General features: G+C 44.0%; 1 protein-coding gene across 4 annotated transcripts in view; it reads right to left on the bottom strand.

The window, feature by feature from the left end:
- Positions 1–84: 84 nt before the first annotated feature.
- ZNF157 (zinc finger protein 157) overlaps positions 85–24949 on the bottom strand; it is a 57570-nt gene continuing 32705 nt past the window's right edge. For 3 of the 4 annotated variants that reach the window (XM_003812139.5, XM_008964532.5, XM_063601688.1), the window contains 3 exons: positions 13023–13149; positions 12650–12745; positions 85–11045 (listed from right to left, as the gene is read on the bottom strand). In XM_003812139.5, the coding sequence (XP_003812187.1) occupies positions 9820–11045; positions 12650–12745; positions 13023–13149 (1449 nt within the window). In that variant the 3' untranslated portion in view covers positions 85–9819. Of the gene's footprint in view, positions 11046–12649; positions 12832–13022; positions 13150–24949 lie in introns of those variants that run through there. The other variant, XM_034950667.2, reaches the window with a different exon arrangement.

Genomic DNA, 24949 nt, shown 5'->3' with positions numbered 1-24949 from the left:
AAAATTAAAAATAAAAGTAAACAAATAAATAAATAAATTTTTTTCTTAAAGATAATATTACAAAGACTCAACTTTAAAAAATACTGACCTAGTTCAAATCTTTATTTTTATAATTTCCTATTTTTTAAACTTTATTGAGATGTAATTCACACACGTACAATACAATTCATCCATTTAACATCACAATTAAATTAGCTTTAGTACATTCAGAGTTGTGCAACCATTACAATAGAATTTTAGAATATTTTCATCACCCCCAAGAGAAACCCAGTACCTGTGAGCAGTCACTCCATTTCTACCACCTACCCCCACCCGAGTCCTAGACAACCACTAATCTACTTTTTGTTTCCCCAGTTTTGCCTACTCTGGACATTTCATATAAATGGAATTATACAATATGTGTTCTTTCCCAACAGGCTTCTTCATTTAACATGTTTTCAAAATTCATCCACATTGGCAGAATGTATCAGCACCTCGTTTCTTTTTATTACTGATTAATATTTCATTTTATGAACATACCACATTTTGTGTATCATTTCATCAGTTGATGGACATTTGGGTTGTTTCCACTTTTTGGCAAGTAGGAATAGCACTGCTGTGAACATCTGTATTCAGGTTTTTGTGTGGACATATGTTGGCATTTCTCCCACATAGATACCTAAGGATGGAATTGCTGGATCACATGGTACATTTATTTTTAACATTTTCAGAAATTGTCAAGCTGTTTTACAAAACAGCCGCACTATTTTACATCCTACCAGCAATGTAGAAGGTTCCAATTTGTCCACATCCTCTCCAACACTTGTTGTTATCTGTCTTTTGGATTCTAGCCACCTTATGGGTGTGTAGTGTTATTGTGGTTTTGATTTCCATTTACCTGATGGCTAATTACGTTGAGCAGTTTTTTTGTGGGCTTATTGGGCATTTGTATATCATCCATGGAGAAATGTCTATTTGAGTCCTTTGTCCATTTTTATTTATAGTTATTTATTTATTTGAGATGGAGTCTCACTCTGTCAGCCAGGCTGGAGTGCAGTGGCACGATCTCAGCTCACTGCAATCTCTGTCTCCTGGGTTCAATTGATTCTCCTGCCTCAGTCTCCCGAGTAGCTGGGATTACAGGTCCATGCCACCACGCCTGTCTAATTTTTGTATTTTTAATAGAGACGGGGTTTCACCATGTTGGCCAGTCTGGTCTCGAACTCCTGACCTCAAGTTCCACCCACCTTGGCCTCCCAGAGTGCTGGGATTACAGGGATGAGCCACTCCGCCCAGCCTTTGCCCATTTTTTAGTTGGGTTATTTATGGTTTTTTTTTTTAAGCAAAGTTCTTTATGTGTGCTTTTTGTCCCATACCTAAGAAACCATTAAGGCACAGGATTTGAATGCATATCTGGCTCCAGCATTCATGTTCTTAGCCATTACACTACACTGCCTGTCTAGAAACTAAAGGCTGTTAGTAATATTGCACATTACTAACATAAGTTATTATAAGGGTTTCATGTTGTGAACTAAAAAACACCCATGGGGCAGACACCCTATATTCATCCTCCAACATCAGCATGGACTTCTGAAGGATTCTGGGCTGGAACTGTGATGCCATGTATTAGGGAGAAGGAATGAGGCTCGGGCAAGAGCAGGACTGGTCCCCATGCTGCACACCACACACCACTGTGATCTCCATGTGCTTCCTCTCGGCCGTCACGGTCTCTCCCAAACAGAGATTCACACACAGACACCCCTAATGCTGGGAGGTGTTCACTTTAATGAATTTTCTAGCAGGGTGATGGAAGCAAATCTAGTGACTCTTGGGCTATAGATATCCTGCCAGGAGGCCACACCAGGGCTCTAAAGCAGGCAGCGTCTCTGCAGGGACTGTTTCCCCAGGGCATCCACAGCTAAAGAGGTCTACCTGGAAGGAAGGTGCTCCCCCTGCAGCCTGCCATTCCCACTTGCTGTTTAATGCCCCCCCAGCTGCATCCAGGGTATGCAACAATCCTTGGGATGGAGAAACAGTAGGAGACCAGAAAAGAGGCAAGAGGAAGTATGAACATACCCAGGATTGAGGTAGCAAGAGGGAGGGTAAGGTAGCCTATTCCAGGCATTGGGGAGTCACTAGAAGCAGCTCGAACAGTCTGGTTCCAGACAATAGCCAAGGGCTGAGTGAACATGCCAGGACACTAGAAAACAGCCACGGGGACTGAGAAAGAGTCTTGCAGTGACATGAACAGCCAGAGTATAGTCCTTGTAGTTGGGACAGGCAAAGACTCTACAATAGTCAAACAGAAGAGGAAATTGTCACCACATGTCATGCAACAGTGAGAACTACCTTGGAAACAGCCAGAGAAATAAACAAACAGCCGGAGGCTTAAAGGAAAAGTGTCTGGCCTTGAGGAACAGCAGGATTGTTGAACATCTGGAGACCACAAACAGTCCTTGCATTTGGAAGACAGAGGAAAAGGGGATAAGACTCCACAGCCAAAAAGACCAAGGGACAATCCCTGATGCTAAATAAACAGTCAGAAAAATAAGAAAACAGCCTGAAGGCCTGGGGAACTGCCAGAGTTGAAGGAAACATTGCTGAGATTGAAGGAAACATTGCCGAGATTGAAAGAACAGTCAACAAACCAGTGTACGGAGATCAGGGAACAATAACTGCACCTCATAGAGGGTAATCAGAAACTGTATGGTGTCATCACAGAGATCAAAGCCACTATATTGATGACCAATGAGGATTCAACAGACACAGTGTTGGGAGCTATGATAGCATCAGCAGACATGGCTGTGGGAACTCATGAAGGTTAAAGACACTGTACCGGTAGCTAATACAGGATCATCTGAAACCATGTTATACTTTCATGAAGGGTAGGCTCTAATGAACCCCAGGCATTATGCCAGGGCTCATGAGGTCAGCACACTGTACTAAGGGACAATGACACATCAGTGTGGCAGGGATGGGGCTAATACCGCGATGGAGACAAAACCACTTTAGTGGTGGCTAATCAGCAGAGTGACTAAGGGCTAATGTGGGGAGAGCAGACAGGCTGATTTTTTATGAAGATTGAGGACACTGTACTTGTGACCAAGATTAGCAGACACATAGCTGGGCATGATGGCGGGTGCCTGTAATCCCAGCTACTAGGGAGGCTGAGGCAGGAAAACTGCTTGAATCCGGGAGGTGGAGATTGGAGTGAGCCGAGATTGCACCATTGCCCTCTAGCCTGGGCAACAAGAGTGAAATTCCATCTAAAAAAAAAGATTAGCAGACACAGTGGTGACACTAATATAGGGTTGGCAGATACTGTGATTGAGAAACATGAGGCAGACTCCATAGTGGTGTCTAGTAGTCGGCAGACACAGTGTTGAGGCTCATATAATCAGATTAGCAGACATAGTGATGGGCTCCAATGCAGGACAGCGTGTGCTGTGATGGGGCATCATTGCATTCAAAGACATTCTATGCATGGTTGATGGAGGATCACCAGGCAGTGATGGCAGTCAATACAGGGTCAGCAAACACTGTGATTGGGTCTTATGAGAGCCAAAACCACTGTATTCATGGCCAATGGGTGACCAGAAAGCCAAAGCTAATGTGGAATCAGCAGACACTGTACTGGGAGTTCATGGAGGTTAAAGTCTCTGTTCTTATGACTAAGTGGGGATCAGTAGAGTGAGAGTTGCTAAAGTTGGGTCAGCAAAGACATTGTTGGGGCCTCATGGGTGCTGAGGAAACTGTACTGTTGGCTAATGGAGGAGCAACAAACAGTGATAAGGGCTAATCTGGGGTCAGCAGACTCCACCAAGGCCTCAATGGGCCAATGACACAATACTAGTGGCTAATGGGGGGATTCAGCAGACACAATGATTGAACTATGGTAAGGACAAAAATATGGTGATGGGTCCAAAAGCAGGGCATCTGTGCTGTTGGCAAGTAAATCAGAAGACATTCATGTATGGTCAGCAGATATACTCATGGGCTGTAATACATGGGCAGTTGATACACCATTAGGGGCTATTTTTGGGGAAGCAGACACCACTGGGTCCTCAAGCTTAAAAATCTTGCAACCTGGTAATGGGGGATCAAAAGACAGTGACATGGTCATGCGAGTTCTGGAGACATTGTGCTGAGGCCCAAGAGGACCAAAGTCATCATATTGGTAGCTAATTGGGGAACAGCCATTGGGTGCCATTGTGCTGTGCTGAGCCCACTGTGCTGTGCGCTCATGTGGCAAAGACACTGTACCCACAGCTAATAAAAAAATCAGCAGACAGGCCCAGCATGGTGGTTCACACTTGTAATCCCAACACTTTGAGTGGCTGAGGCAGGAGGATCTCGAGTCCAGGAATTTGAGACCAGCCTGGGCAACATAGCAAGATCCTGTCTCTACAAAGAAATTTAAAAATTAGCCAGGCCTGGTGGCGCATGCCTGTAGTCCCAGCTACTTGGGAGGCTGTAGCCAATGGGGAATTAGCAAACAAAATGGTGAAGCTAACATGGAGTCAACAGACACTACATTAGGTCAACAGGAAGACAAAACACAGGGCTGTGAGCTAATCGGAGTCAGCTGTCACCATGCTAAGTCTAAAGGAGGGAAGTAAGACATGATACTGACTTAATGGAAGATCATCAGACACTAAGCTGGGGTTGAAGGTGGGTGATAAGATATGATGTGAGCTAATGGGTGATCACACATCATGCTCTGGCTTAAAGGGGTGGTAAGAACTGCTGTGAATTAATGGAGTGGTTAGTAGACACTGGACTGCTGACTGATGGGGGTAAAAACTACTATGATGGTGGCTACTGGAGGATTGGCAGAGACTATCCTTAGGCTCTTGGGAGTCAAATCTACAGTGCAGTGTTGGCAAGTGAGGGAGCACCACGGATGGTGACGTTAGCTAATGAAAGTCAGTATACCCCAGACTGGGGCCTCAGAACATGTCATTTTCATGGAGCAAGACAATTTCTAAAGCCTTAGGAGGACCAAGTTGCCCACTGCCAAGAGTCTTTTATTTGCTCTAGCGATCAGTATTCCTGTTGTCCTCCCAGGCAGCCCAGACATGACTCCTGAAATGGGAACAGGGGATGTTTTATTGCTTTGTTTTCACATTTCAGTTGAGATATAATTTATATACAATAAAACAAATAAACCTTAAGTTTACCCACTTGATGACTATTGCATTCACACTCCAGTGAAGATATGGAGTATTTCCATCGCCCCAGTAAGTTCCCTCCTACCCCTTACAAGTCAATTTTCACCCCAGAGGCAACAACTATTCTGTTTTGTGTCACTATAAATTATCTTATTTATGGTTGGCATATTCCATAATAAAAATTTAAAAACATCAGCTGGGCGCGGTGGCTCACGCCTGTGATCCTGGCACTTTGGGAGGCCGACGCGGGCGGATCATCTGAGGTCAGGAGTTCGAGACCAGCCTGACCAACATGGTGAAACTCTGTCTTTACTTAAAAGACAAAACATTAGCTGGGTGTGGTGGCACATGCCTGTAATCCCAGCTACTCAGGAGGCTGAGACAGGAGAATCACCTGAACCTGAGAGGCAGAGGTTGCAGTGAGCAGAGATCATGCCATTGCACTCCAACCAGGGCAACAAGAGCAAAACTCCATCTCAAAAAGAAAAAAAAGGCGGGGGGTGGTGAGCTACAGATCGGAAGTATTGATGAAATGGCATCTTGATATACTTAATTAATACTTAATAGAGTGAGGGCATACTGCACAGAAAACACAAAGTGTATTTTATATATATTCAAATATATGCTGTATTGTGGGGTATCTGATGAGTAATTCAAATACCTTGGATCACGATAATCATTAAAGGACACTCAGGAAAAAAGTAAAAAAGTACTTAATTTTTTAATTTTTTTTTGAGATGGAGTCTTGCTGTGTCGCCCAGGTTGGAGTGCAGTGGCACCATCCCAGCTCACTGCAACCTCCGCCTCCCGGGTTCAAGTGATCCTCCTGCCTCAGCCTCCCGAGTAGCTGGCATTACAGGCATGCACCACCAAACCCAGCTAATTTTTACTAGAGACGGGGTTTTACCATGGTGGCCAGACTGGCCTCAAACTCCTGATCTCAAGTGATCCACCCGCCTTGGCCTCCCAAAGTGCTGGGATTACAGGTGTGAGCCACTGTGCCCAGTCAAGTACTTAATTTTTTATCAGTTTACTGTGACATAGTGCTACCAAATATTTAAGGTAAAGGATTCACTTTTACTTGTAAAAAAGTGTGGAGTCCCGATGAGATAAATAAGCAAGAAGGTGGGGAAGAACCATTGTTCTGAGAGACGACTAATCGCAAACAACCTGCTGGCACAACAACCTGTTCCCAAATACCTTGTTCTGTGCAAAGCCCCAGCAGCACAAACTCATTCCTCACATAGTCCCTCCAGCACAACCCTATACAACTTCCCTCCAGCTCTTGCCTCTTTGCAGACAGCCCCTTTCTCTGCTGTGCTGCCCATTGCCTCCTTGCAACCTACTTTCCCTCTAATAGACTTGGTTTCTTTAATTCATGACTGTCTTGGTAAATTCTTTTACCACCCGCGATGCCGGCCCCAGCCAGTGACAAAAGGTACAATGAAAAACATTTTTAGACAAAACTGAGAGGCTCACCAGCAACAGACTCTTACTAAAGGATACTCTATGGAGTATTTTTCAGGCAAAGAAGAAAATGATCCTGGATGAAACGCAGACAGTAATGAAGTGCAACCAAGGTGGTAAATATTTGGGTAAAATGAAATTAAAACTGCCCACATCAAACAAAAATGTTGTGTGGGGAGATGTGTGTGTATGAGAGAGAGACACAAATATTATATGTAAGTATATATATAAACCCCACAACATCATTATATTTTGAAATATATATATGTATACCTGTATAAATGCAAAACTGCTATTAAAAAATTAACTTTCATAGACAATTTCTTGGAGAAAACCACAAAATACTATTGAAGGATAGGAAAGATGAGTTAAAAAATAAAGACAGGCCAGGTGCAGTGGCTCACTCCTGCAATCCCAACACTTTGGGAAGCCGAGGCAGGCGGATCACTTGAGGTCAGGAGTTCGAGACCAGCCTGGCCAACATAGCAAAACCCTATCTCTATTAAAAATACAAAAATTAGGTGGTCGTGGTTGTGTGCACCTATAGTCCCAGCTACTCGGAAGGCTGAGGTACGAGAATCACTTGAACCAGGAGGGAGAGGTTGCAGTGAGCCAAGATTGCACAACTGCACTCCAGCATGGGTGATGGAGTGAGACTCTGTCTCAAATAAATAAATAGGCCAGGCGCAGTAGCTCACGCCTGTAATCCCAGCACTTTGGGAGGCTGAGGTGGGCAGATCACCTGAGGTCAGGAGTTTGAGACCAGCCTGGCCAACATGGTGAAACCCCGTCTCTACTAAAAGTACAAAAATTAGCTGGGTGTGGTCATGCGTGTCTGTAATCCCAGCTACTCGGGAGGCTGAGGCATGAGAATTGCTCCATCCCGGGAGGCGGAGGTTGCAGTGAGCCGAGATCACGCCATTGCACTCCAGCCTGGGCAACAAGAGTGAAACTCCATCTCAAAAAATAAAAATAAAAAAGAAAAGAAAAGAGAGAGAGAGAGAAAGAAAAGAAAAGAAAAGAACAAAAGAAAGAAAGACAAACCACATTCATGGAAGCCAAGGCTCAAAGCCATTTCAGACCTTACAGATTGGCAATAATTTAAAGGACTGATAATAAGTGCTGCTGAATGGCAAAATGAAAACTTTCTCAAACTGCTCATGGGAGTATAAATTAATACAATTTGGAAGGGAAATGTCAATACTTAATAAAGTTAAAAAACCTTCTGTATCAATCAGAGCCCAACTAGGAGACAAAAACCACACTAGTTATTTTAACAGAGAGAACTTATACATAATTTTAACTAGTTATGAGGTTGTAAACCAAATAACTGAAGAGACAGAGAACATTCAAGTTATCAGGGAGGTAGCAACTGCAGAAAACAGCTGGGCTGGCATAACAAAGGGAAGAAGTTGACAATTTTTTGGGAGACAGGGTCTTGCTCTGTTGCCCAGGCTGGAGTGCAGTGGCACAATCATGGCTTACTGCAGCTTCAACCTCCAGTCTCAGACTCCCAAGTACCTGGGACCACAGGTGTGGTCCCATGCCTAGCTGATTTTTGAATTTTTTTTGTAGAGGTAGAGTTTCACCATATTTCCCAGGCTGGTCTTGACTCCTGGGCTCCAGCAATCCACCCACCTTGGCCTCCCAAAGTGTTGGGATTACAGGCATGATCCACTGCACCCAACCATAAATTGAAATTACTAAAACTTAGAAGGGGGAGGAGGGGTCCCATGTGACTAGAATTCACATCTCTAAGGAGGTGACACCAGCCAGCTGATGCTTGTGTCTCAGAGGGGATGGGCTACCATCTGTGAGTGCTGGAAAGCTGAAAACTAGATTAAACTGCTGCTATGACAAGGAACTGCTGGTGTCTGAGTGAAGAAGCAATGCTTAGCGGACACTCCAATGACCAGGAAGCTAATAGGAATAGAAAAAAAAGGAGCAAGTCCCTTCTTCCCTCTCCAGCCCCAAAGTTTATATCTAGTATCTCTTATTGGCAAGGCCCAACAGGGAGCAGTTGACAAAGCCAAAATGTGGTTTGTAAAGTCACAAAGCACAGTCAAGAAGGGTGGGTTTGGAGCTCGGACACAATAGCTTAATAACCAGCACATTGCCTAAATCCTATGACCCATCAGTTCCACTTCTAGATTTAGACACTAAACTCGAAAAAGATACAAATGTCTTTTACTAGGGGAACGGAGAGATAAATGACTAGCCAGACCTATACTTATCAACAAGGACAGATCTTGGAAAGGTAACATTACATGAAAAAAGCAAGCTGCAGAACTTTAAATACAGTGTGAGCCCATTTATGTAAAATTATATAAAGACAATATAGTAGTATGTATTGCACACTTCATGCTATAACAAAAAAATCTCACAGGAGATTGAAATTCTAAATGTTGAAAGGAAAACCTTTAGAGGAAAGTATAGGTGAATATTATCACCTTGAAACTGATAATATTAAAATATAAAACTTTAGCCGGGCACGGTGGCTCACACCTGTAATCCCAACACTTCTGGAGGCCGAGGCGGGTGGATCACCTGAGGTCAGGAGTTAGAGACCAGCCTGGCCAACATGGTGAAACCCCGTCTTTACTAAAAATACAAAAATTAGCCAGGCATGGTGGTGCACACCTGTAATCCCAGCTACTTGGGAGACTGAGGCAGGAGAATCGCTTGAACCTGGGAGGCGAAGGTTGAAATGAGCTGAGGTCATGCCATTGCACTCCAGCCCGGGCCACAGAGTGAGACTCCATCTCAAAAAAATAAAAAATAAATAAATAAAATATAAAACTTCAGCAGAAGAAAACAGATGACAAAATTTAAAAAACCAACGACAGTCTGGGAGAAGATATTTGCAACACATATGACTGAAAAAAAAAGGATTTTTATATTCTCATATGTTAAAAAACAACAACATTTAAACCAAAAAGCAAGAGATGAACAGCCCATTTGAAAACAATGAGCAGAGGACATGAACAGTCAATGCACAGAAGAAAAAACCCAAATAGCCAATCAACAGATAAGATGTTCACACACCACTAATTAGGGAAATCCGAATAAAAACAATGAGCTATCCCCTAAGGGGATCAGGACATATTTTGATACAAATGTAGGTGCCAAATTTTCACAGGCACACTGTGTGCCCTGGTGATCATATGCCCCAAGGAGCTTGATCCAATGGTGAGGGAAGTCTTCAGGGAGAGGCTTTCTTCATTGTACAACGCCAGGACCAGCCTATGTGAGTTCTCTGATGTTCTGTGAGGTGTGCTTTCCGGCAGAAAGCTTTCCCACATTCTTGACACTCAAAGGGTCTCTCTCCTGTGTGAATTCGCTGATGTTCAATGAGGCGTACTTTCACATAGAAGGCATTTCCACATTCATTACATTCATAAGGTTTCTCTCCTGTGTGAGTTCTCCGGTGTTGACAAAGGGATTTCTTCATACTGAAGATTTTCCCACATTCACTGCATTCGTAGGGTTTCTCTCCTGAATGCATCCTCTGATGTTCAATTAGGCGTGCTTTCACATAGAAAGCATTACCACACTCATTACATTCGTAAGGTTTCTCTCCTGTGTGAATTCTCTGATGGATCCCAAGAGATGAGTGCACCCTGAAAGATTTCCCACATTCATTACACTGATAGGGCTTTTCACCTGTGTGAGTTCTTTGATGATTATTGAGAGTCATCTTCATTCGGAAGAATTTCCCACATTCACCACACTCATAGGGTTTCTCACCTGTGTGAATTCTTTGATGCTGATTTAGGGATTTCTTTGCACGGAAGTTTTTCCCACACTCCCCACATTCATAAGGTTTCTCCCCTGTGTGAGTTCTGTGGTGTTGGGTAAGGGATATCTTTACACGAAATGTTTTCCCACATTCACTACATTCATAGGGTTTCTCCCCTGTGTGAGTTCTCTGATGAATTGTGAGGGTTGCCTTCTCAGAAAAGGTTTTCCCACATTCAGTACATTCATAGGGTCTCTCTCCAGTGTGTGTTCTTGTATGTAGGATGAGTTGTGACTTCCTGCCAAAAGATTTCCCACATTCATTACATTCAAAGGGCCTCTCCCCTGTGTGAGTTTTCTGATGAGCAATGAGGTATGATCTTGCACTGAAGGTTTTTGCACATTCACCGCATTCATAGGGTCTCTCTCCTGTGTGTATTCTCAGATGTTCAACAAGGTTTGATTTCCTACAGTAAGCTTTCCCACATTCATGACATTCAAAGTTTTTATCTCCTCTGGGTGTTCTTTTACATCTAACAAAGCCTGTTTTCTCATGGAAGCCTTTCCTGCATCCATTATATTCAACATTTTGATCCAATGTTTGAATCTTCTGATGGTGAAGAAGGTCATTATCATGCCTGAGGGCATTATCCCCAACAGAACCATTGCCACACAGCAGTGAGAGAGATCCTTTAAAAATAAATCACAGCATGTCACTCTTTTATGTAAAATCCCAAACTGGCTTCTCTTGTCACAGTATAAAATTAAACTCCTTAACACAACCTTTAAAACTCTATTCCAGCCAGGCACAGTGGCTCACGCTTGTAATCCCAGCACTTTGGGAGGCCAAGGCGGGCAGATCACTTGAGGTCAGGAGTTTGAGATCAGCCTGCCCAACATGGCAAAACTCCATCTCTACTAAAAATACAAAAATTAGCTGGCCATAATGGTGCCCGCCTGTAATCCCAGCTACTCGGGAGGCTGAGGCAAGAGAATCACTTGAACCCAGGAGGTGGAGGTTACAGTGAGCTGAGATCGCACCACTGTACTCCAGTCTGGGCGACAGAGTGAAACTCCATCAAAAAACAAACAAACAAACAAACAAAAAACCCTCTATTTCCTAAAAATCAGTATCTATCCTTCTTACCTTGCACTGATTTTCTTTTCACCATCAAACATATGATGTATTTGTTTGTTTCTGGTCACTTTCCCCCACTATATTGTAAGCTCCAAGAGAACAGAGATATTATTTTATTCACTACCAGTTTCCCACACCTAGAACATACCCAGCATATAACTGATACTCATTTAAAGTTTCATGGATGACTAAATGAATATATGAATGAATGCCTGATAACAGAAAGCATCCAAGGCAATGGAGGGAAGAAAGAATAAATGTTGCCAGGTGTGGTGGCTCATACCTCTGACCCTAGCACTTCGGGAGGCCATGGCAGGTGGATCACTTGAGCCCAGGAGTTCAAGACCAGCCTGGGCAACATAGTGAGATTCTGTCTCTACAAAAAAAAAAATAATAATAATACAAAAATCAGCCAGGTATGGTGGTGCGCGCCTGTAGTCCCAGCTACTAGGGAGGTTGCCCTGGAAAGGTCGTTTAAACCGGGCAGGTGAGGTTTTAAGTTGAGGTTGAGCCATGATTGCACCACTGCACTCGAGCCTGAGCAACAGAGAGACACTCTGTCTCAAAAAAATAAAAGAATAAATGTTTAAGATGAGGCAGAGATAAATAAGAGTGGTAAATAACTTAAAAATCAAGATAAAGGCTAGGTGCGGTGGCTCACACCTGTAATCCCAGCACTTTGAGAGGCCAAGGCAGGTGGATCACTTGAGGTCAGGAGTTCGTGACCAACCTGGCCAACATGGTGAAACCCTGTCTCTACTAAAAGTACAAAAATTAGCCAGGCGTGGTGGCACGCACCTGTAATCCCAGCTGCTCAGGATGCTGAGGCAGGAGAATCGCTTGAGCCCGGGAGGTGGAGGTTGTGGTGAGCTGAGATCGCACCACTGCACTCCAGCCTGGATGACAGAGTGAGACTCCATCAAAAAAAAAAAAAAAATCAAGATAAAACAGGAGAAAGCACTGAAGTTTAAGTTTGATATTAAGATGTGTGACTTTGGTATCTGAAGCATGTAGACCTTCCGTCCTTATTTTCAAAGAGCTAGGAACTCTAAAAAGAGATTCCTAGAAAGTGTTACACAAGCATACCCTTTGACCTGAATTCCTGGGCTCTTATTTCCCCTATTTTCCATATGTCCAGTTCTTGCCCAGTACTTACCTGAGTAACCATGGCCTGAGGATTCCTCCTCTAATATCCACAGCTCTTCTCCTCGCTCCAACTTGAAGATCATCTCTGGTTTGGCCACGCAGAGGCCTGTTAATGGGAAATGGCACAGGACGTGGGCCAAGTTGTCTGAGCTCTAGGGCCTCTGATGGAGGAGGAAGGTGCATCTTCATGAGCTGCACAAGGAAGGGGGCCCATTTAAACCTTTCATTGGGGAAGTAAGAACGCACACATTTTTTCTGGTGCCCTAAACTGATTACTCATCTGTGACTCTTAATATCATTAAACCCTCGCAAGGCTGCACATGTTACAGCAACCAAGAAAGGAAACACATGCTCTCAGGAGTTACACGGACAATCATCCTCACCCACAGATGCCAGGTTGCTGTAGGTCTCCAGCATCACATCCTTGTGCATGGTCCTCTGAGCAGGGTCCAGTCTGTGCCACTCCTGTCGGGTGAAATCCACAGCCACATCCTCGAATGACACGGACCCCTGTAATAACAATCTCCAATGATCAGAATGGGATGCATGAAAAAGATGTGCAGGAACTAATCTTCTCAATGGAGCCCTGTTGAAAGTTGACTAAATAGAGCTACACTGGATACCTGATTTTGTGTCTCGCTTGATATACTTTTGGGGTGGGGGGTACCCAGAACAGCTCTATTACTGTGTTAATTTATTAATGCATGAAAAAAAGATCACTGCACTCCTGAGTTAACACTATGTGCCTCAGTAAGCATATTTCTGGAAAACCAATGAAAAAACAAACACTATGTGCCTGGACGTGTGCAAGTTGCTGGGTTAAAAAATGAAGAAGGAGGCTGGGCGCAGTGGCTCACGCCTGTAATCCCAGCACTTTGGGAGGCCAAGCTGGGTGGATTGCCTGAGGTCAGGAGTTCAAGACCAGACTGGCCAACAGAGATGGAGTGAAACCCCATCTCTACTAAAAATACAAAAATTAGCTGGGTGTGGTGGTGCACATCTGTAGTCCCAGCTACTCAGGAGGCGGAGGCAGGAGAATCACTTGAACCCAGGAGGCGGAGGTTGCAGTGAGCCAAGATCACACCACTGCACTCCAGCTCGGGCAACAGAGCAAGACTCCGTCTCAAAAAAAAAAAAAGAAGCTGGCTGGGCATGGTGGCTCATGCCTATGATCGTAGCACTTTGGGAGGCCGAGGCAGGCGGATCACTTGAGGTGAGGAGTTCGAGACCAGCCTGGCCAACATGGTGAAACCCTATCTCTACTAAAAATACAAAAAAAAAAAAAAATTAGCCGGGCATGGTGGCAGGTGCCTGCAATCCCAGCTACTTGGGAGCCTGAGGCAGGAGAATCACTTGAACCCGGGAGGTGGAGGTTGCAGTGAGCTGAGATTGCGTCACTGCACTCCAGCCTGGGCGACAGAGAGACCCTGTCTCAAAACAAAGAAACAAAATATATTTATACTTATAAATGATACAGAAGTGCTGTTCTGTGGGAGAAAGGGAGACAGTATTGCTCCCAGGATAACTGCATGAACAGCTGGGATGAGGCTGGAGCCATGTATAGACATTAGCAAAACAGGAGAGACAATGAGTTCATGGAAGAAAAACTGAGATAGACTTTGGAGTGTTTATGGAACATACTGACAGAGATGTCCAGCTGGAGCTCAAGAGAGAAGGCTAGCAGAGCCCAAGGTTTGGGGGGTAAGATCATTCCAGTACTAGCTGAAACCACCAGAATAAATTGGATAGCTAAGAAGGAGCACAGTTTGAGAGAAGCACCAAGTACAGAGTTTGAGGGAACACCAATATGCTATGAAGGTTGCAGAGTAAATTCCTGATATGGTTTGGATCTGTGTCTCCACCCAAATCTCATGTTGAATTGTAATCCCCAGTGTTGGAGGTGGGGCCTGGTGGGAGGGGATTGGATCATGGGGGTGGTTTCTCATGATTTAACACCATCCTCCCTTGGTGCTGTCATCGCCATAGTGAGTTCTCATGAGATCTGGTTGTTTAAGAGTGTGTGGCACCTGTGCCCCAATTCCTACTGCTCTGGCCATGTAAGATGTGCCTGCTGTCCGGGCGCGGTGGCTCATGCCTGTAATCCCAGCACTTTGGGAAGCTGAAGCAGGTGGACAGCTTGAGCCCAGGAATTTGAGCAGACTGGGCAACATGGTGAAATCCTGTCTCTACAAACAAACAAACAAAAATTAGCTGGGCATGGTGGTGCATGCCTATAATCCCAGCTACTTGAGGGGCTGAGGCAGGAGGATCACTTGAGCCCAGGAGGTCGAGACTGCAGTGAGCCAAGATCACACCACTGCACTCCAGCCTGTGTGACAGAGCGAGATCCTATCTTACACACACACACACAAAGATGTGCCTCCGGGCACGGTGGCTCACGCCTGTAATCCCAGCACTTTGGGAGACTGAGGTGGGTGGATCACCTGAGGTCAGGAGTTTCAGACCAGCCTGGCCAACATGGTGAAACCCCATTTCTACTAAAATACAAAAATTAGCGGGGCATGGTGGTGCACACCTGTAATCCCAGCTACTCAGGAGGCTGAGGCAGGAGAATCAGGAATCACTTGAACCCAGGAGGCGGAGGTTGCAATGAGCCGAGATCGTGCCCTTGCACTCTAGCCTGGGTGACAAGAGTGAAACTCCGTCTAAAAAAAAAAAAAAAATTTCTTCCTTCTTCCTCTTTGCCTTCTGCCATGGATTGGAAGTTTCCTGAGGCCTCCCCAGAAGCCGTTATGCTTTTTGTACAGCCTGCAGAACCATGAGCCAATTAAATCTCTTTTCTTTATAAATTACCCAGTCTCAGGTATTTCTTTATAGCAATGCAAGAACAGACTAATACAATTATTAGATGGTAGAAATAGAACCAGGAAAGTGTGGGGTGTTGGAAGGTAGGAGGGGAGACAGTTTCAAGTAACAGTGCCATTTCCAGTTTAAAGTGATAGGTAAGAAATGAGCTGGGTATGGTGGTGCAGGCCTGTAATCCCAGCTACTTGGGAGGCTGAGGCAGGAGAATTGCTTGAACCCGGGAGGTGGAGGTTGCAGTGAGCCAAGCTCCATCTCAAAAAAAAAGAAAAAAAGAAAAGAAAACAAAGAGATATTACTATATACCTCTAACGACATTAAAATGAGAGTAAGAGAATGCCACGAACATTTTTATTCACATAAATTCACCAACTTAGATGAAATGGACCAATTCCATGAAATATACAAAACACCAAAACTTACCCAAAGAGAAACAGACAACTGAATGGAATATCAATTAAAGAAACTGAACTTGTGGTTTAAAACCTTCCAAAAAAGAAATTCCCAGGCCTTGATAGTTTCACTAGTAAATTCTACCAAATATTTAAGGAATACATCAATTCTATACAGTCTTTCCTCTTCCATTTTCTAGACAAGGACACTTCTCATTTTATGAGGCCATCATTATCCTGATTACAAAATCAGACAAAGACATGACAAGAAAAGAAAATTGCAGTCCAATATCCCTTATAAACATAGAAGTAAAAAGCCTCAACAAATATTAGCAAATCAAATCAAGCAACATATGTAAACACATAGCATGATCAGTTGGTGTTTATCCAGAGAACGTGAGGCTGGCTGAACATTTTTAAATCAATCAATATAATCCACCATATTAAGAAACTAAAACAGAAAAACCACACAATCATCAATTGATACAGAAAAGTCATTTGACAAAATTCAACATTCATTCCTGACAAAACCTCTCATCAAAGTAGGAATAGAAGGAAACTTCTTTAACCTGATAAAGATCATCTACCAAAAACCTACAGCTAACATCATATGTAATGAAAAAGACTGAATGCTTTCCCTAGAAGATCAGGAAAAAGGCAAGAGACGTCCACTTTTACGAATCCTATTCGAAATCAAAATCCTATTCAAAGTCCTACTTTAGTGAAATCAGGCAAGAAAAAGGAAATAAAAGGCATATAACTGGTTGGAAAGAATAAATAAAACTGTCTCTGTTCTCACACAATATGATTGTCTATGTAGAAAATCCTAAGGAATCTACAAAGAAGCTCTTAGCAAGACTGCAGGACACAAAGTCAACTCATCGAAGTCAATCATGTTTCGGCCGGGCATAGTGGCTCACGCCTGTAATCCCAGCACTTTGGGAGGCCCAGGCAGGCATATCAGCTGAGGTCAGGAGTTCAAGACCAGCCTAGCCAACATGGCGAAACCCTGTCTCTACTAAAAATTTTTAAAATTAGCCAGGTGTAGTGGTGCGTGCCTGTAATCCCAGCTACTCAGGAGGCTGAGGCAGGAGAATCGCTTCAACTGGGGAGGCCAAAGTTGCATTGAGCCAAGATCACGCCACTGCACTCCAGTCTGGGTGACAGAGTGAGACTCTGTCTCAAAAAAAGAAAAAAAGAGAGAGAGAGAGAGAAAGAAATACAGTAAATATAATATATACCACAGTGATTATAACATAAAATAAAATGAGAGAATTGAGACCAAGCTTAACAGTAACGCGAATAAATACAAATGGGCTTAATTCGCTTATTAAAGGAAAAAGGGAGCCAAATGTGGTGGCTCACACCTATAATCCTAGCACTTTGGGAGGCTGATGTGGGAGGATTGCTTGAGGCCAGGAGTTCAAGACCATCCTGGCCAACGTAGGAAGATACCAACTCTATCTATTTAAAATAATAATAATAATAATATTTTTAATAAAACATTAAAGCAAAGCTATGAGGACACAAAGGCATAAGAATGATACAATGGACTTTGGGGACTGAGAAGAAAGGGTAGGGGGGTAGGGATAAAAGACTACACATTGGGTATACTGCTTGTGTGATGGGTGCACCAAAATCTTTGAAGTCACCACTACAGAACTTCTTCATGTAACCAAACACCAACCATTCCCCAAAACCTATTGAAATAAAAAAGAAACTGAAAAATAAAAATGAAAAAAACCTAAAAATATGTAAAAGCTATGTTTTCCATGTAAAAGCAAAGTACAAAGACAAATGCATTTGATTACTATTACGTATGTCTGGCTGGGCTGTTCTATTGATGGGTCAGCAATATTTAGGTGAGTAATAAAATAAAAACATATACAATCAAAAAAATAAATAAAATAAAAAGGGTTTAATATTGCCTCATAAAGCAAAGCCCAGCACTATGCTGCATACAAGAGACATGATTAAAACACAGTCATGCAAAAGGCTAAAATTAAAGGGTTGGACAAAAATTTACCAAATGCCTAATAAACTTGCACATGTTCCTGATGTGGTTTGGCTCTGTGACCCCATGCAAATCTCATGTTGAATTATGATCTTCAGCGTTGGAGGAGGGGCCTGCTGGGAAGTGATTGGAACATGGGGGTGGATTTCCCCCTTGTTCATTTTTTTTTTTCAAGACAGAGTTTTGCTCTTGTTGCTGAGGCTGGAGTGCAATGGTGCAATCTTGGCTCACTGCAACCTCCACCTCTGAGGTTCAAGCGATTCTCCTGCCTCAGCCTCCTGAGTAGCTGGGATTACAGGCGCATGCCACCATGCCCAGCTAATTTTTTGTATTTTTAGTAGAAATGGGGTTTCACCATGTTGGCCAGGCTGGTCTTGAACTCCTGACCTCAGGTGATCTACCCGCCTCAGCTTCCCAAAGTGCTGGGATTACAGATGTGAGCCACCACGTCCGGCCTCCCCCTTCTTCTTGTGATAGTGATTGAGTTCTCACAAGATCTGGTTGTTTAGTGTGTGGCACTTCCCCCTTTGCTCTCTCTCTCCTGCTGCCATGTGAGACATGCCTTGCTTCCCCTTCACTTTCCACCATAATTGTAAGTTTCCTGAGTCCTCCCCAAAAGCAGAAGCCTGTCCAGCCTGTGGAACCATAAGTCAATTAAACCTCTATTCTTTATAAACTACCCAGGTCGTTCTTTATAGGAGTGTGAGAACAGACTAATACAGTACCCGAAACCTAAAATAAAAGTTAAAAAAAATTTTAAAAAAATAAATAATAAATAAACAAAGTCAAGACAATAGAGAATAAGAATAATATCCAGGGCACTTGGTTAGGAATTAGAGAAAGCCATACCTGAAACCCAAGTCTAGATATCTAGACTGGCGTTATGGTTCACAACATCATATTCAGTCACTCATTTATATATAGATAATGCAGGCTTTTTTCTATGCTTAAGTTCATTGATTCCTTTTTCATCTGCATTCTGCTGTCGAGTCCATTTCTGAGTTTCCATTTTGATTATTGTATTTTTAATTTCTAAAATTTCCATTTGGTTACTTTTTATGGCTGTTTGTTTCAGACAGATTCTCCCTCTGTCTGCCAGGTGCGGTGGCTCAAGCCTGTAATCCCAGCATTTTGGGAGGCCGAGGCAGGCAGATCACCTGAGGTCAGGGGTCTGAGACCAGCCTGGCCAACATGGTGAAATCCCATCTTTACTAAAAATACAAAAATTAGCAGGGCATGGTGGTGCGCGCCTGTAATCCCAGCTACAGGGAGGCCGAGGGGGCAGAATCGATTGAACCTGAGAGATGGAGGTTGCAGTGAGCCGATATCAAGCCACTGCACTCCAGCCTGGGCAACAGAGTGAGACTCTATCTCAAAACAAACAAACAAACAGTCTGGCTCTGCCGCACAGGCTGCAGTGCAGTGGCTCCATCTCAGCTCACTGCAACCTCCACCTCCCAGGTTCAAGCAATTCTCATGCCTCAGCCTCCCAAGTAGCTGGGATTACAGGCGCTTACCACCACACCCAGCTAATTTTTGTATTTTTAGTAGAGACAGGGTTTCACCATGTTGGCCATGCTGGTCTCCAACTCCTGACCTCAAGTGATCTGCCTGCCTCGGCCTCCCAAACTGCTGGGATTATAGGCGTGAGCCTCTGTGCCTGGCAACTTTTTATGTCTTTTATTTCTTTGCTGGGGATTTCTATTTTTTTATGAAAACTTTCTAAAAAAGTTTGTTTTGAGTGTGTTCATAATTGTTGAAGTATTTTTATGATGGCTGCTTTAAAATCCTTGTCAAGTAATTCTAAACTCTGTATCATCTCAGTGCTGGCACCCATTGATTTTTTTCTCATTCAAATTGAAATGTTCCTGGTTCTTGATATAACTTTTGGATTTTTGTATAATGAGTAAACAATATCTTGGTCAGGTGAGGTAGCTCATGCCTGTATCCCAGCACTTTGGGAGGCTGAGGCAGGCAGATCAATTGAGCCCAGGAGTTCGAGACAAGCCTAAGCAACAGAGCAAAACCCAGTCTCTACTAAAAATACAATAAATTAGCCAGGTGTGGTGGTGCACACTTGTAGTCTCAGCTACTTATGAGGCTGACGTGGGAGAATCACCTGAGCCCAGGCAGTCGAGGTTCCAGTGAGCCGAGATCCTGCCACTGCACTCTAACCTGGGTGACAAGAGTGAGACCCCGTGTCAAAAAATAATAATAACTAGATACTGGGGTGTTATAGTACAAGACTCTGGAGCTTATTTTTTTGTTTGTTTTTCGAGACAGAATTTCACTCTTGTTGCCCAGGCTGGAGTGCAGTAGCGTGATCTCGGCTCACTGCAACCTCTGTTTCCTGGGTTCAAGTGAGTCTCCTGCCTCAGCCTCTCTAGTAGCTGGGATTACAGGTGTCTGCCACCACACCCAGCTAATTTTTGTGTGTGTGTGTATTTTCAGTAGAGACAGGGTTTCACCATGTTGGCCAGGCTGGTCTCGAACTCCTGATTTCAGGTGATCCACCTGCCTCGGCCTCCCAAAGTGCTAGGATTACAGGCATGAGCCACTGTGCCCAGTCTGGAGCTTATTTAATCATCCGATTTAATGTACCCTATTCAGGTGATGGTGACACTAAAAGCCCAGACTTCATCACTCTGCAATATACGCATGTAACAAAGCTGTACTTGTATCCTCTAAATCCATACAAAATCTTTAGGCCAGGCACGGTGGCTCATGCCTGTAATCCCAGCACTTTGGGAGGCCGAGACAGGCGGATCACAAGGTCAGGAGATGGAGACCATCCTGGGTAACACGGTGAAACCCCATGTCTACTAAAACTACAAACAAAAATTAGCCGGGCGTGGTGGCGGGCGCCTGTAGACCCAGCTACTCGGGAGGCTGAGGCAAGAGAATGGCGTGAACCCAGGAGGCGGAGCTTGCAGTGAGCTGAGATCACACCACTGCACTCCAGCCTGGGCGACAGAGCGAGATTCCGACTCCAAAAAAAAAAAAAAAATTAAAAAATGTATCAAATGCAAACAATAAAGTAACAGCAACAGCCTATATAAGCTGAAAACTACAAGAATGAAAGAAGAAATAGAAATATTCTCTAATGGGAGACTTTTAACATACCATTCACAGAATGAGACAGATTAAATAGACAAAATATAAGTAATAATATAAAAGACCTAAACCACATAATCAGTAAGGTTGATCTTTTGGATGTATATATATTGAACACCACACCCTGATCATATAGAATATACTTTTTCTCACGTGCACATAAAATATTCACAAAATTTGGTCAAATACTAGGGCACAAAGAAAACAACTTCGGTAGGTTCCTTAAGATACATATGTTACAAACAACATTGATCACAATCAATAAAACAAAATTAATAATTAGAAATTGACAAGCTGCTTCTAAAATTCATATGGAAATTAAAAGGGCCTCGAACAGCCAAAGCAATTTTGAAAAGGAAGAAAAAAGCTAGAGGATTTATATACCTAATTTCAACACTTACTATAAAGCTACCGTTCTCGGTCAGGCATGGTGGCTCTTGCCTGTAATCCCAGCACTTTGAGAGGCCGAAGCGGGAGGACTGCTTGAGCCCAGGAGTTCAAGACCAGCCTGGGCAACATAGTGAGACCCTGTCTCTCCAAATATAAAAAATTAGTGGGTGTGATGGCACACACCTGTGGTCCTAGCTACCTGGGAGGCTGAGGTGGGAGGTTTGCTTGGGGCAGGGAGGTGGAGGCCGCAGTGAACTGTGATTGTGCCACTGCACTCTGGCCTGGGCAACATAGTGAGACCTTGTCTCAAAAAACAAAAAACTGAAGAGCAAGCTAGGACTGACTTAAATACAATAGTGACATACATGACCAACAGAGGTGGTTGATAAATGTGACAAAAATCCAAAGGCCCACTCAAATGGTGAAATTCTTAGGAATAAACTGGGCAGGATCCACCCCTAACATTCCCCAAGCAAGAAAAAAATGAACTGCTGTCACTGCCTACTACCCCTGGTACTACGCGAGAAACACAGTACCTAATCAGGTTACTTGTCATTTGCAGGATGCATGTTCCACATCTGAGAATATTGCTAGCTTCCCTCCATTAAACAGCACAAAAGAAGGCCATATTTACGCAGGCTATGTCTGAATTGCAAAGAGCAGACACTCTCTTGATGCTTTTGAGCCCTTATATAAGATCCACAGGCAGACATGATTTTGAAAATGTCTGCAACTTGTATTTATAGAGACTGGAGATTGTGGCAAAAGCCTGTGAGTGCTACCCAACAGCAATGGCTGAGGTTTTGGATCAGAGAATTTCCAGATGTGGTGGTATGGTGATTTTTTTGTGAATGAAAGATAAAATAATCTTGAAACCTGAAATACCCATAATGTCCTAGGTGATGTCAGAGAAACATTCTAATAAGGAAGGCAATGCCCAGAAGAGTTCCATAATATAATGCAAACAGTTTATACGAGGACATGCTACTGGAGGATTGCAAGGCAGTACTCATCGTATTCAGCATTTCCTCTAAGACCAACTTTGAAACCACCAGAGGAACTGACAGCTCCTACTGCCACATGGATGGCACCCTATGAACAGCTCTCATGACTGAGCACAGGGTCTCATGCCTATAGTCCCAGTACTTTGGGAGGCCGAGATGGGAGGACTGCTTTAGGCCAGGAGTTCAAGACCAGCCTGGAGAACACAGGGAGAACACATCTCTACAAAAAATATAAAAAATTAGCCAGGCACGGTGGCACATGCCTGTAGTTCCAGCTACTCAGGTGGCTGAGGCGGGAGGATCGCCTGAGCCCAGGAGGTCGAGGCTGCAGTGAGCCCTGATAGCACCACTGCTCTCCACCTTGGTTACAGAGCAAGGCTCTGTCTTGAAAAAGAAAGAAGAGAAAAGAAAAGAAACAGAAGATACTACACCAATTTAGACTGCCATGTTACATCTCTTCAGATCAAGGAACACACCTTACAGCGCATAGTATCCAACAATGGGCAAAAAGATAAAACACCAAATGGACATATTATGTTGCATATAATCCTCAGAGTTGTAGTTTTGCACAGAATTGGAATGGACAATTAAAACATCTGTCAAACGCTGGGTGCAGTAGCTCATGCCTATAATCCCAGCACTTTGGGAGGCCGACTTGGGAGGATCCCTTGAGCCCAAGAGTTTGAGACGAGCCTTGGCAACATAGCTAGACCCTGTCTCTAAAATAATAATAATAATAAGAGAGATAGGAAAGGCTGGGCACAGTGGCTCACGCCTGTAATCCCAGCACTTTGGGAGGCCAAGGCAGGCAGGCAGATCACCTGAGGTCAGGAGTTCAAGACCAGCCTGACCAACATGATGAAACACCGTCTCTACTAAAAATATAAAAATTAGCTGGGTGTGGTGGTGCGCGCCTGTAGTCCCAGCTACTTGGGAGGCTGAGGCACGAGAATCACTGAAATCCGGGAGGCAGAGGTTGTGGTGAGCCGAAATTGCGCCACTGCACTCCCGCCTGGGTGACAGAGCAAGACTCTGTCTCAAAAAAAAAAAAGAGAGAACAGAAACTGGGCAATGTGGCTCATGCCTGTAATACCAACACTTTGGGAGGCTGAGGCAGGAGGATCACTTGAGCTCAAGAATCTGAGGCCAGCCTGGGCAACATAGGGAGACCACATCTCTACCAAAAAATACAAAAATTAACTAGGCATGATGGTGTATGCCTGTAATCCTAGCTACTCAGGAGGCTGAAGTGGGAGGATTGCTTCAGCCCTGGAGGCTGAGGTTGCAGTGAGCCAAGGTTACACCACTGCACTGCAGCCTGGGCAACAGACCCAAACCCTGTCTCAAAAAAGAGACAGAGAGAGAGAGAAAGAGAGAGGAGACATGGGCTTAAAGAGCTGGCTTACACACCTTCCCAAGTTTGTGCTCACAGTCAACATGAGCAGAATCAATGGAACGTTCTTGCTAGATAGATTCTGAGATTCCTCCACTTTTCTGAGAGATGAGGTGTAAAGGTGACGGGGGAGGATGCTAATATGACTATACAATTCTCCCCTATATTACCTAAACTTTCTTTCTTACTGCTTGTTGCAATGGTTCCAGGACCAGGGCTACAACTGTGGGTGCTGGAAGCAGAGATGATCCTTAGCAAGAATCTGTAACTATACTTTAAAAATATATATATGCCAAAATTCCTATGGGCCTAATGAGATAGATTGTGCCTTCACCCCATCTGACAAAATTGGGGTTGACAGTGAATCCAGATGCACTGTCTAGTGGTTGAGATACCCCATGAGTTTGGTACCAATATAACCATATGCTATATGAATGGGAAAAGACCAACGGGGAGGCATTTGCTAGACCAATATTGTTGCCAGCAACCTGGACCAGAACAGTGTGTGGGTAGAAATCAGTGACAAATAGAGAGAAATAGAAAGAATAGGCTGGACACGGTGGCTCACACCTGTAATCCCAGCACTTTGGGAGGCCAAGGCGGGCGGATTACCTGAGCTCATGAGTTCGAGACCAGCCTGGCCAACATGGCGAAACCCCGTCTCTACTAAAAAATACAGGCCGGGTGCAGTGGCTCACTCCTGTAATCCCAGCACTTTGAGAGGCTGAGGCGGGCAGATTGCCTGAGGTCAGGAGTTCGAGACCAGCCTGGCCAACATGGTGAAACCCTGTCTCTACTAAAAATACTGGGCATGGTGGCAGGCGCCTGTAATCCCAGCTACTCAGGAGGCTGAGGCAGAAGAATCGCTTGGGCCTGGGAGGCAGGGGTTGCAGTGAACCAAGATCGCACCATTGCATTCCAGCCTGAGTGACAAGAGTGAGACTTCATCTAAAAAAACACACACACACACAAAAATTAGCTGGGTGTGGTGGCATGAGCCTGTAATCCCAGCTACTCGGGAGGCAAAGGCAGGAGAATCGCTTGAACCCAGGAGGTGGAGGTTGCATTGAGACGAGATTGTGCCACTATACTCCAGCCTCCAGCCTGAGAGACAAAGCAAGACTCTCTCTCAAAAAAAAAGAAAAAGAAACAGAAATAAAAAAAGAAATAATAGCTGAAA

Source organism: Pan paniscus, chromosome X (genome assembly GCF_029289425.2).
Source record: "Pan paniscus chromosome X, NHGRI_mPanPan1-v2.0_pri, whole genome shotgun sequence".
Lineage (NCBI taxonomy): Eukaryota > Metazoa > Chordata > Mammalia > Primates > Hominidae > Pan > Pan paniscus.
The sequence above is the reverse complement of the archived record's forward strand: the minus strand, read 5'-3'. Positions and strand labels throughout refer to the sequence as shown.